Source organism: Rhinatrema bivittatum, chromosome 2 (genome assembly GCF_901001135.1).
Source record: "Rhinatrema bivittatum chromosome 2, aRhiBiv1.1, whole genome shotgun sequence".
NCBI lineage: Eukaryota > Metazoa > Chordata > Amphibia > Gymnophiona > Rhinatrematidae > Rhinatrema > Rhinatrema bivittatum.
Window position 1 is genome coordinate 683,058,900 of NC_042616.1, and position 12,924 is coordinate 683,071,823.

General features: G+C 40.7%; 1 protein-coding gene across 2 annotated transcripts in view; it reads right to left on the reverse strand.

Annotated features, from left to right (window-relative positions):
- The window catches only part of ZNF704 (zinc finger protein 704), a 390,701-nt gene that overhangs the window by 42,493 nt on the left and 335,284 nt on the right, over positions 1–12,924 (reverse strand). For both annotated transcript variants that reach the window (XR_003854854.1, XM_029591538.1), the window contains one exon: positions 4,070–4,174. Coding sequence is in view for 1 of the 2 variants with exons in the window: in XM_029591538.1 (XP_029447398.1) it covers positions 4,070–4,174 (105 nt within the window). In the remaining variant the exon portion in view is untranslated. The remainder of the gene's footprint in view (positions 1–4,069; positions 4,175–12,924) is intronic.

Genomic DNA, 12,924 nt, shown 5'->3' on the forward strand with positions numbered 1-12,924 from the left:
TGGAAATTCCTTTCTTTTTGTCATTGCTGGGTGCCATTTTTAGCTGTAAGATCTGTATTTTATTTGCCGATTTAATATGGCAGATAATGTTTAGCTAATGAAGTGCTGACCAGTTTGGGTGTCAGAGTAAAGTATTGATCAAACATTTTTGAAGGACTTAGAATCCTGCCTACCCTGCCCGACATCCAACCAGCCCACTGGCTGGTTTTCTTATATGGCCTTTTTATAATTTTGTAACATCGTGCAAAAATTAGCTGGCAAATATGTTTATAACTTACATCAATTATCAAGCAGATCTAACATACAAATATCCCACGCTAGAGATCTTGGAGTCATAATTGATAGTCACTTGAACCTAAAGCAATTTATAAAACACACCACAAAGGAGTGCTTCTACAAGCTACAAGTTCTCAAAAAACTCAAACCGCTCCTATTCCATTACGATTTCAGATCTGTCCTCCAAGCCATTCTGTTCTCCAAGATTGACTACTGCAATTCCATCTTGCAAAGTCTCCCGGCTTCTACTATAAAACCCCTCCAGTTGCTCCAAAATGCAGCGGCGAGAATTTTGACGAATACCAATCGGAGAGCGCATATCTCTCCCATTCTAAAAGATCTTCACTGGCTCCCAGTAAACTTCAGGATTCTCCATAAATCACTGACAATTATCCACAAAAATATTCACCATCAGACCCCACTTGATCTTCTACACCCTCTCAAATTGCACTCGACAGCCAGACCCTTAAGGGATGCCTACAAGGGATCCTTACATGTTCCTCCAATCAAAATTGTACACCACTCAAATATCAGAGACAGGACATTCTCTATCACAGGTCCCTCCATCTGGAACGCCATGCCTCTGGACCTCAGGCAGGAAACTTGTCTACTAACTTTCAAAAAGAAACTAAAGACATGGCTGTTCTGCCGAGCCTTCCCCGCCACTAGCCCAACAGCCTGACTTAGAACTGTTCCATCACTTATGTAAATAAACAAACGCTAATTACGTTCACAAGTTATCATGAGGTCGGCTCCTTGCCTTCCTCCCATACTCTATTGTATATAGTACTTTATCTTCGTTCTCCCTCTCTTTTTTCCTACTCCCAGTTAAGGCATCCTTGTTATAATGTAACTTTATGCTCCTTTTAAATTGTCTCTTGTTGAGTGGTTGGTTATAGTTACTGCTTAGTTCAATGTAAACCGAGTTGATTTGATTTGTATCAAGAAAGTCGGTATATAAAAGCCTTTAATAAATAAATAAATAAAAATGTACATAAGACTGCTCTGAAAACTATCCTGGCAAAACTACACATACACAACTATACCTACTATTTGGGGCACATAGTTTTTCTGAGAGTATTTATGTGTATACCTTCTTAAATCAAGAAGTATGAGCTTGAATCCTATCCCCATCTAGACTTCACATCCTCTACTGCCTCTCCACTATGTATAAAAACATAGAAGACTGTATGGCCTATCTAGTTTGTCTATCTGCCCAAATAATTTAGCTTGGGGGTGAGTAGAAGAGAATGTAGGGTCAGTGAACGCACTAGGCAGCTGCCTAGAGTACCACAGTTTTGGAGGTGGCACATCAGTGGCAAGATTGCAACTTTTATGTTTCCTTGTTCTTCCCTCCCATATTGGCCTAGAAGAGAAAGTTGTGTCACATGGGCCTGTGTGGGTGGGAAGGAGGAGGTGCAATCATGGCGGCTGGAAGGAGCAGCAGCAGCATTGGTCCATGTCCCAGGAGGAAGAAGGAAGAAGGAAGAATCCAGTCAGCTCCATGGGCTGAAGGCAGAGGTGGCTGTTACTTGCGCTTTCAGGAGGGGGAGAAGAATGAGCACTTGCGGGTACCTTTTAGGGTTGTTATTATGGGATGGCTATTAAAATGTTATATTATTTGTTTTAACATTCTGGCTTATGTTAATGTTTTGTATAATTTTTGTTGCCATATGTGTACATTGCTTTGGAAATTTAAAATTTAAAATTGGAAAGCGATTAATACATGTTATAAATAAATAAATGTGTGCATGAGAATTAAATATGTTTGTGTGTACATGAGAGAGAGTGGACAAAGTTTGTGTGCAGCTCCTTCTCTCTACTAATCCAGAACAATCTCGGGGTAACTGGAAATAATCTCAGGGTAACTGGAAATTAAACAAAAAATTCCCAGGTATGGAGAGCAAGACATTTCTTTTATACTTATTAGTTTTCATTTTTGTTGGGTGTTTTGAGATTTTGTATTGATTTTTGGGAACACTTTAAACATTTTTATATGAGATTAATTATAGAAAGTTATTCCATTTGTCAGCCTTTTCAAAATATTTATTCTTATTAGTATTGTTTTACTGTTATGAATGATGCTTTATATTTCTTGATTGTATTGTTTGATGTTTTATGAGGAATGGTGATGTTTGTGTTTTTCCATTGTTGCACTGCAGAGTCTGGATTGTTATAGTTTCCAATTCAGATTTTGTCTGCATGTTTCTATTTGTACTTAATGGTCTCTTTATTATGCATTTGGTGAAGGTCTGCTGTGCTCTGTGTGTGTGACCAAGGTGAGGTATTCTGCTATTGTGTAGGTTCAGTGTAGCGATCTATAGCAGCCTGATTTCTTCTGTTTTCCTAATAGGATGTGTATTTGTATTTTAGGGCCTGGAGTGATATTTGCTTTTCATTGGTAGGTTTCTTACTATTTCAATGCTGGCAATTAGTCTTATTTTGGGGTTTGGGAGGTTTGCTATATTGTAATTGTAGTTCAGTTTACTAATGTCTTTCTGATGACCAAACCCAACACACTTTTACAATAGGTGTCATGCCATATGGGTTCCAAATGCCTTTTTTGCAAGGTTTCCTCATTGGTGCCACAGCAATATATGTAAACATAATATACGTGTTATTGTAAGTGATAATGTTATCTCATAAGACTATATTTTGTCCTTTTTCATGTAAAATTTATCGCATAATTATTAATTGTATGTGCTGGTGGTGGAGGGGACATAAGGCTGTCAGATTCACCTAGGGTGCCTAATACCCTTGCACCAAGTCTGACACACACAAGCCTTCATCATTCACCCATCTCACACTTCCCCAGGGGGCAAATGCTATGGCAATATATGGAGGTGAGCTTGTATGTTCTTTTTAAATCAGGCAAGTAGTGCCCAAAATAATTAGGACTGTTTCTGTATCGTTAAGCCACATTATTTTGGTCTCTGATTACATCTCTTGGTACTTGATGATCTTCTCCCTCTCCATACACAGAACACAACAGTCACTTAGTACTAACACTTCTTTTAGGTAATGCTGTTTTTCTCGGGATAGGCCATCCCCAAGAAAGAAGACACCAGTGGTTTTCTACTTTTAAGCATTTTATTGGTTGTCTGGTAATGAATAATTACACTCTATGCTTTATGCAAAGAATGTAAGTAAGAAAGAATGACATTAACTGTAAACAAAACAAGAAAGTAGAAGTTGGGGGCGAAGCTGGGGGTGGAGCTAAGGGCAGAGCATGGTTAGCCTCCCCATCCAAAAATATGTTCACTGACCTTGAGATTGACTAACCTTTTGGCAGGATGAAAAGTCACTGGTACTCAGAGAGTGACCTGAGTACCAATCTTCTTACCAGATTTTTTTTCTTTATTGTATTTCTCACTCATTTTCCATCAGGAGAGCGGACAGTGTAGGCAGGCACAAAGATTTAAAGGGACTAAAGTTTTGGCGCGAAAAAGCCGACCAATTCCCAGCTCAGAAAGTCTGCAGCCAATCACAGAGTGAATTGTACAAGGTGACAGAAGCCAAAGAAATTAAACAAAATATTGCCATTTGATTTCGTCGTTCAAACCTTTAGGAGTGAACTTCAAAATTAAAATCTGAAATATATTTCATTACAAATTTATCTGTGTTTGAACTGTATCTATTTTTTGCATCTCCTTTGATGTGTGGGTGAGTTATTTTTTCTTGACAATGGAGAAGGACAATATATATAAAAATATCAAATTTGTTAAATTGCTGACAGAAAATCTCCCAGTGTACCATTAATTATGACATAACAGCTTGTTTCATTTTCACTTACAGATGTGCCGGTGAAGGTGACTGGTGGAGACTGCCAGGAAACGCTAAAGGTACTGCCATTAGGGACGAATTGTGTTGATCCAGGAATGTTCACTGGAGGAGTGGCCTATCAGAAAGAGAAAAAAAAATATTCTATTAACTTGCAAAGGAAGAGTTTTTATTTTCATATAAATTTCAACAGGATCTATCAGTGTCACATGAGTGAAGAAGTGAATTGATTGGCTCATGTGACTACAATATGTATACATAGAGTGGGAGAACCAAAATGGCGCCCTGAAGGGAAGACGCGATGGCACTAGTTCTGAGTCTACTTCATCGATATTCCTACTTACCTTGAAATATGCCTCATACTAAGAGAAAAGGACGATTGAGGGACGCAGCCTCGACACCCCCTCAGCTGGCAAAGATACAGATGAAGATAGAGGGCTTTTGCTCAGCTAAAGCAGGACTAGCTCCGGAAGGCGCCACTAGCACAGGAGCAGAGCAAACTCCTGTGCTTTGGGAGGAAACATCTCTGAGCCCCGGAGCCCTGAGGTCTCCCTCACCACCCTCGCACGACACGGCTGAGAGACCGAGCAGTCAGGCAGAGAGGAAGATGCCCGAAGCTGAGGAGACTATCTTTGAGGAAGGATCCTCTCAGCTGAAATTGCGTCTCGCGATGGTAGTGGTGGAACCTAGACATCTACACCACAGCTAGCGGTAATAACTGGAAGCTTGGAGGCAGGACAGAGGGGAATATCCACTACGAAGCCTGCCTTAGCAGGGGGAGAACCCTTGGAAGAACCCCAGATTGAGGATGGGAATCTACAAACTTCAACGGTAACACTTTCATTTAAACCTTTACTAGTGAAACCTGCAGTGGTAACAATGGACTCTTTGTGGAAGGCCATATCTACCTTAGAAAGTTCTATTGTCTTTTTGACTTTGGTTCTTAAAGATTCTCAGAGCCAATATGTTTCTTTAAAGCCAGAGGTTGTGGTACACTCATCTAAAATTGAAGAACTAGAACTTAAAACATTTCAAAGTCAACCAAAGTTAACCAAGTCATTCCAGGGAATGAAATAATCACGCACTTCCCTCTTTGAGTATTTAATTATTAAATGATTAGGATTGCTCTATTTATGTGTGGTTCTCCCAGACTACATTGTAATTCAAGAACTGGTCTTAAATGTGCAATGTCTTTGAATTGTTAATTTTCTTTAAGATGGCATAAACCTTTCTTGTGTTTTCTCTGACATGTTTGATGTCTATATAAATGGAAAATTCAATAAAGAAAAATATTTAAATATGTATACATAGAAAATACTAAACATTGCTCCCCATGCACCTTTACATATAAGGATTTTTATGTTATAGGTCAGAAAGGTCATAATTCTAAAGTCCTATTGATGAATGTTAGTTAAGCCTTCTTATAAAAATGTTTTACAAGAAAGCTATACCTCCTCTAAAATAATATTTAAAACATGACCATGATGAGGACTAACACTCACTGGCTTAAAATGATATAGTTCAGTCATTATGGGGTCAATGCAATATGCTGCACAAACTGGGTCCAAACTGGGCGCCTGTTTTTTTTTAATGCGCGCATAGTCAGATCTCCCTGGCATCTGATGCAGTATGGAAATGAGGAACCACGCTAAAAAGACTATGCTAAGGATCAATTGTGCATCCCTAGTTCATCCTTGGCATCGGGCACCCAGGAGATATGGCTGTGCACATAGCCATGAGTTAGGAAAACAGACGCTCAATTTACGAGTACCCATTTTCCTAACCTGCACATAGCCATGGGTTAAGTAAAACGGATGCTGGTAAATTGAGCATCCATTTTCCTAAGCTGGCTGCTGCCAAGACTTTTTTTTCCATTTTGCTGCTTTCTGTGGTTCCTCCTACTTAGTATCACAACTATACTAAAAGTAGGAGACACCACGGAAAGCAAGATTGACGCCTGGCAAAACTTAATACCAGCTCCGGGGCGTGAGTTTAGATGTTAATTTTGGACGCACTAATCCACTTATTGCATCGGGTGTTAGCCTAGTGTGTCCAAAACTGTGTGCTAGCCTGAGCGCACAATATTGCATCGGCCTCTATGGTTTTTTTAATTCTATGAGTTGCACCCATGTAGTTGCCTTGGGAGCAGTATTGCTAGCAAGTAAGTTGCAAATTACCCTGCCCACATTGGTTCTGATTGGTCTATATTGGCTGTGATATTACAAATGACATCCTACACTGGATGAACCCCTAATCCTTTTGAGGTATTCTGAGAACCTGTTCCAAACTCAGATAACTCTCAGAAGTCCAGAAAACCATCTGCAAGTCTTCTAAAAATGATTTGAAAGTTACATTTATGCAATGTGAGTGTTACAAATTGTTGTGCCATTAGAGTACCTCAAGGGGTATGACTAGAGTTTTCATATGGGTACAAGTTTAAATCTGTTAAGGGATGGAAGCAGGCCTTTTACCTGGAACACCAGGTTTGGACTTTCTTCTGGATTTTATTAGGAATGAGGTTAATTACTGTAAGTTTAGGAAGATGGTCAAAATGTTTCTTTTTCCATCTTAGTGTGAAAAGTGAAGGCTGTATAATATATGGTTGTGTTTTGATAGAGGAGAATGGTAACAGGCAGCTTTGGATTTGTTAGTATTGTATTGGTTGTATTGTTTTCTATTATGTATGAGAAGCTGTAAACCGCTTTTATTGTATTTGTACTGATTATGCTATATATAAACGTTTTAAATAAATAAATAAATATATAAATGTGCACATCTGAAATAGTACTCAGAAAACCCTCAATTTATTACAATTAGTGCAAGGACACAATAGTTATTGTAGGAAAACATATGGCCTAGTAAATAAATCCATATAATGCTAGCAGAGTCAGTAGGGAGAATTCTTGAAACACAGAGACTGGAGCTGAAGGAGCAGAGAAAATGAAGGTGAGATGACGAAAGAGATTGGATTGGAGAGAGAGAGTGAACAGGAGAAAGACAGGGGGACAAAGCAGAGAGTCTAGAAGAGAGAGAAAGAGGATGAAGGATAGAAATTAGAAGGCAGAAGGAGGGAGAAACTGAAGATGGTAAGATACTGCATAAGGGAAGAGAAACCATTCCACATCGTGATGATAGGTTTGCATTCTTGAAGATGCATGGCAGCAGCTTCAAATCTTACCACTTCCACTTGTTCAGGAATGTGAAGGCAAGTCATAAGACTATACTAGATTTGTTGTTGTTTTGTGGCTCCATTGAAGGACTTATTCAATAGATTCTTCATGATGGAAGTGGTGCTGTGGGACTGGAGAAGTGTAGGTGATGGCGTATTAGGGAGTTCTGAGAATAGAAGAAGAGTTTTCTGGTGGCTGAGGATTAGTAAGTATTGTTTGCTGGGTAATATTGGGACTTAAAAGGCCAATTTACTACAGGTTTTCTCCCATTCCGTTTCCTTGGGAAAACTGCTTAGTAAATGAGGCCATAAGGTTGAGGAGAGGTTAAATTGCATAGTAAATTAATTTTTAGTGTGTGTGCCTTGATTAAAAGCTAGGAAAAGGGATAATTTGTTCAAACCGAGTTGATTTGATCTGCATCAAGAAATTCGGTATAGAAAAACCTTAAATAAATAAATAAATAAAGTGTGTGTGTGTGTGTGTGCGCCAAAATTAAAAGATAAGAAAGGTAGGTGCCTAGATTAAAAGATAAGAAAGTTAGGTAATTTCTTTTAGTATGCATTTGCCTTGATTAAAAACTAGGAAAGGTAGGTAACTTATTTCAGTTCGTGTGTGTCTTGATTTTAAAAGAAGACTAGGAAAGGTGGGTAATTTCTTTTAATGTCTTTCCCTCACACTCAACCCAAGCTCACACTTTAATTTATAAATTCTTATCCCATATAAGAGGATAAGAGACATTTTCACATCAGCAACAAAGGAGTTACCTAGCCCTTATCAATTAGATTAATTGTCTACTTGCAGGTCATTGCCAAATTAACATAAATATACCATTATACATTTAAAGGTCTCTGATTTATAATTCCCGACTTCCACAACAACCTAAATTAACTATACAATAGTGTGTGTATGCAAGCTGCTCCTGGCTTTCAGAGAACGAGTCCGATCTCTGGAAGCTAGAGTGGCAGACCTGAAGGATCTAAGAAAGACAGAGAGGTATACAGAGGAGATCTTCAGGGACATAGTTGCTAAGTCCCAACTCCAGTCCAGCAGCCCCTGTGCAGGTTAGGAGAAGCAAGGTCACCTGGTCAGAGATAATCATCCTAGTGTAGCAGAAAGTGATTCTGTAGTTAGAACCTGCTTTCCAAGTGATGCATTATCCTATTGTACTGAGAATGAGCCTCCAAGGGCTAGTGATCAGGAGGGAAGGGTTAGGTCGGCCATCATAGCTGGTGATTCAATTATTAGGAATTTAGATAAGCTAGGTAGCTGGTGGATGTGAGGATGACTTGGTAACTTACCTGCCTAGTAGAAAGATGGCAAACCTCACATGTCACCTAGACAAGGTTTTAGACAATGCTGGGGAGGAGTCAGCTGTCATGGTACATGTGGGCACCAATGAAATAAGGTGTGGGAAGGAGTTTCTGGAAGCCAAATTTAGGCTCTTAGGTAGAAATTTGAAATCAAGAATGTCCAGGGAGATATTCTCTGAAATACTCCTTATTCTACGTGCAGGACCCCAGAGGCAGGCAGAGGTCAGGAGTCTCAATATGTGGATAAGATGATGGTGCAGAGAAGAGGGCTTTAATTTTGTTAGGAAATGGGCAACATTTTGGGGAAGGGAAAGCCTAATCTGAAAGAATGGGCTCCACCTTAACCAGGGTGGAACCAGGCTGCTGGCACTAATGTTCATAAGGAAAATAGATACATTTTTAAATTAGAATTAGGGAAAAGTCAACAATTGCTTAGCAACACATGATGTGGAGGAAGATATATTCAAAGAATATTGAAATAACAGAGGAGTTAGGGCATTCTGATAGAAAGGTTCCACTAAAAACAAAAGTAGACCATATGCCTAAAAGTAAAAGATTCAAAATTACCCCTGACAATTGGTAAGCAGATTGTTAATACAACTCCCCCCCCCAAAAAAAAACTTTAAAATGTCTGTATGCTAATGCCAGAAGTCTAAAAAGTAAGATGGGAGAGTTAGAATGTATAGCACTGAATGAAAAGGTAGGCATAATTGGCATCTCAGAGACCTGGTGGAAGAAGAATAACCAATGGGACAGTGCTATACCAACGTACAAATTATATCGCAATACAGACGGATCAACTCAGTAAGGGAGTGGCACTTTATGTTAGGGATGGCATAGAGTCCAACAAGTTAAAGATCCTGCAGGAGTCTAAGTGCGCAGTAAAATGTTTATGGGAAGAAATCCCATGCATGTTGGTGAACAGCATACTGATGGGTGTATACTAACACCTGGCCAAATTGAACAGATGGACAATAAATGCTAACAGAGATTAGGGAAGCTAACAAATTTGGCAGCACAGTAATAATGATTGATTTCAATTACCCTAGTATTGACTGGGTAAATGTAACATCAGGACATGCTAGGGAGGTAAACTTTCTAGATGAAATAAATGATTACTCCATGGAGCAGTTGGGTCCAGGTGAGCCATTTTAGACCTAATTCTTAGTGGAACACAGAATTTAGAGTGAAAGGTAACAGCAGTGGGGTCGGTCCGTAACAATGACTGGAGTAAATCTACTGCTCTAGCATTAAACTTTCAAAAGAGAGACTTTGATAAAATAAGAGAAAAAAACTGAAAGGTGCAGCTATAAAGGTTAAAAGTTTACATCAGGTACGATCATTGTTTAAAAATACCACCTTGCAAGCCCAGCCCACCTGTATTCATGCTTTAAAAAAAGTGGAAGGAAAGCCAAATGACTGCTGGCATATTTAAACAGTGAGGAGAAAGAATTTTAGACAAAAGAATTTCTTTCAAAAATTGACGAAAGGATCTATCTGAATAAAATAGGAAAAAGCACAAGCATTAATAAGGTGGGCTAAAAGAGAGTTTGAAAAGATGTTGGTTGTAAAGGCAAAAACTCATAATAAAAACTTTTAAAAATATATCTAAAACTGGAAACTAGAGAGGGTGTCAGTTGGATTGTTAGATGATCGAGGTTTCAGGGGCACTTAGGGAAGACTAAATGACTTATTTGCTTTGGTGTTTACTGAAGAGGATGTTGGGGATATAACTGAGATGGAAACTGTATTCAATGGTGATGATTCAGAAGAAATCATGATGAAGCTAGAAGATGTATTAATTCAGATTGACAAACTAAAGAGTAGCAAATTGTCCAGACCAGATGGTATATACCCCAGAGTTCTGGAAAAAAATCAAAAGAGAAATTTCAAATCTATTACTAATAATCTGTAACCTATCATTAAAATTGTCCATTCTATCTGAAGACTGAAATGCGGACAATCTAACCTTGAGCTTTAAAAAGGGCTCCAGGGTGATCTGGGAAACTATAGACGGGTCAGTTTTACTTCAGTGTTGGGAAAAATCATGGAACCTGTTTTAAATAACAAAATCACAGATCATATACAAAGACATATTTTAATGGGACACATCCAGCAAGGATTTACACAATGGAAATCTTGCTTCACCAATCTACAACATTTTTTGAAGGGATTAATAAACATATGGATGTAGTATATTTGGATTCTCAGAAGGTGATTGAAAAATTGCCCCCATAAGAGACTCCTGAGAAAATTAAAAAGCCACGGGATAAAAGGCATTGTCCTATTGTTTATCCTTCTCCACTGACTTCTGTCAGTGGAGAAGAGTAAACAGTAGAGTACCTCAGGCATCTGTACTGGGGCTGGTGCATTTTAATATATTTATAAATGATCAGGAAAGAGGGACGATGAGCGACATGATCAAATTTGCAGATGAAAAAATTATTCTGAGTTTTTAAATCACAAGCAGATTGTGAAAAATTGCAGGAAGACTGGGCATTCAAATGGTGGATGAAATTTAATGTGGACAAGTGCAAAGAACTACACATGGGAAAAAGTAACCCCCACTACAGTTAAATGATGTTAAGTTCCATATTAGGAGTTACCATTTAGGAAAAGGATCTAGCCATTAGAGTGAAATTCTCAGCTCTGAGTGCGGTGACTTTTATTAGAATATTAGGAATTATTAAGAAAAGAAAGGAGAATAAAATGGAGAATGTTACAATAATGCCTCTGTATCGCTTCATGGTGAAGCTGCACCTTGAGTACTTTGTGCGGTTCTGATTGCCACATCTCGAAAAAGATATAGATGCTTTCGAAAAGGTATAGACAAGGGCGCCCAACATGATAAAGGGGTTCGATGGCTCTCCTATGAGGAAAGGGTAGCAGCTGAGAAGAGATATGATAGATATGCCTAGTGGACATGAGGGCTGCCTAGTAACTTGCCTGCCTGGTGTGAAGGTGGCAGACCTCATGCGTCACCTATATAGGATTGAAGGAGCTGGCTGTTGTGGTATGTGGGCCCCAACGACATAGGAAAATGTGGGAGGGTGGTTCTGGAAGACAAATTTAGGATTTTAGGTAGAAAGATGAAATCCAGAACCTCCAGGGTAGCATTCTCCAAAATACTCCCTAATCCACATGCAAGTCCCCAGAGGCAGGCAGAGCTCCAGAGTCTCAATGAGTGGATGAGATGATTGTGCAGGGAAGAGGGATTCAGTTTTATAAGGAACTAGGCAACCATTTAGGGAAGGAGGAATCTTTTCCAAAAGGACAGGTCCACCTGGAATCAGGCTGCTGGCACTATCTTTTAAAAAGAAGCTAGAGCAGCATTTAAACTAGAACAAGGGGGAATGCCGACAGTCACTCAGCAGTGCATGGTTCAGAGAGAGGTATATTTGAAGGATACTAATGAAAACAGGAGAGTTAGGGCATCCCAACAGAGAGGGTCCAATAAAAGCAAAAGTAATCCAAGTGTCTATAAGTAAAGAATCACATGAACTAAAAAATTCAAAATTATCCCTATCAACTGAAAAGCAGGCTGTTAATCAATACCTATAAACGAAGCTTGACCGACGTGCCGCAAATGCGCAGTAGAGACCAGCTCTACCGCGCATGTGCGGGCGAGCACGTCGGTCTGACGCTAAGAAAAAAAATGGCGGCGTCCAGTGGCAGCAGCGGGCGGCGGCGGTACCGGCAGCGGGCGGCGACGGCGGTAGCGAGCGGCGGCGACGGCGGTAGCGAGTGGCGGCGGCGGCAGCAGCGAGCGGCGGTGGTAGCGGGCGGCGGTAGCGGCCAGTACCGAGGGAGGGAGAAGAGAGAGAGAGGGAGGGACGGACTGAGTGGGAGGGAGGGACGGAGAGAGAGAGTGAGAGGGAGGGACTGAGTGGGAGGGAGGGATTGAGTGAGGGGGAGGGACTGGGGGGGAGGGAGTGGGACTGAGTGAGAGGGAGAGGGGGGACTGAGTGAGAGGGAGTGAGTGGGACTGAGGGAGGGAGTGGGACTGGGAGAGAGAGGGAGGGAGTGGGACTGAGGGAGAGTGAGTGGGACTGAGTGAGTGAGAGGGAGAGAGGGGGGAGGGAGTGACTGAGTGAGAGGGAGGGACTGAGTGGGAGGGAGGGATTGAGTGAGGGGGAGGGACTGGGGGGAGGGACTGAGTGAGAGGGGAGGGACTGAGTGAGAGGGAGGGGGGAACTGAGTGAGAGGGAGTGAGTGGGACTGAGGGAGGGAGTGGGACTGAGGGAGAGAGAGGGAGGGGGAGAGAGAGGGAGGGAGTGGGACAGTGAGTGAGAGGGAGGGAGAGAGGGGGGAGGGAGTGAGTGAGACTGAGTGGGAGGGAGGGACTGAGTGAGAGGAGAGGGAGGAGTGGGTGAGGGAGGGGGTGGTGA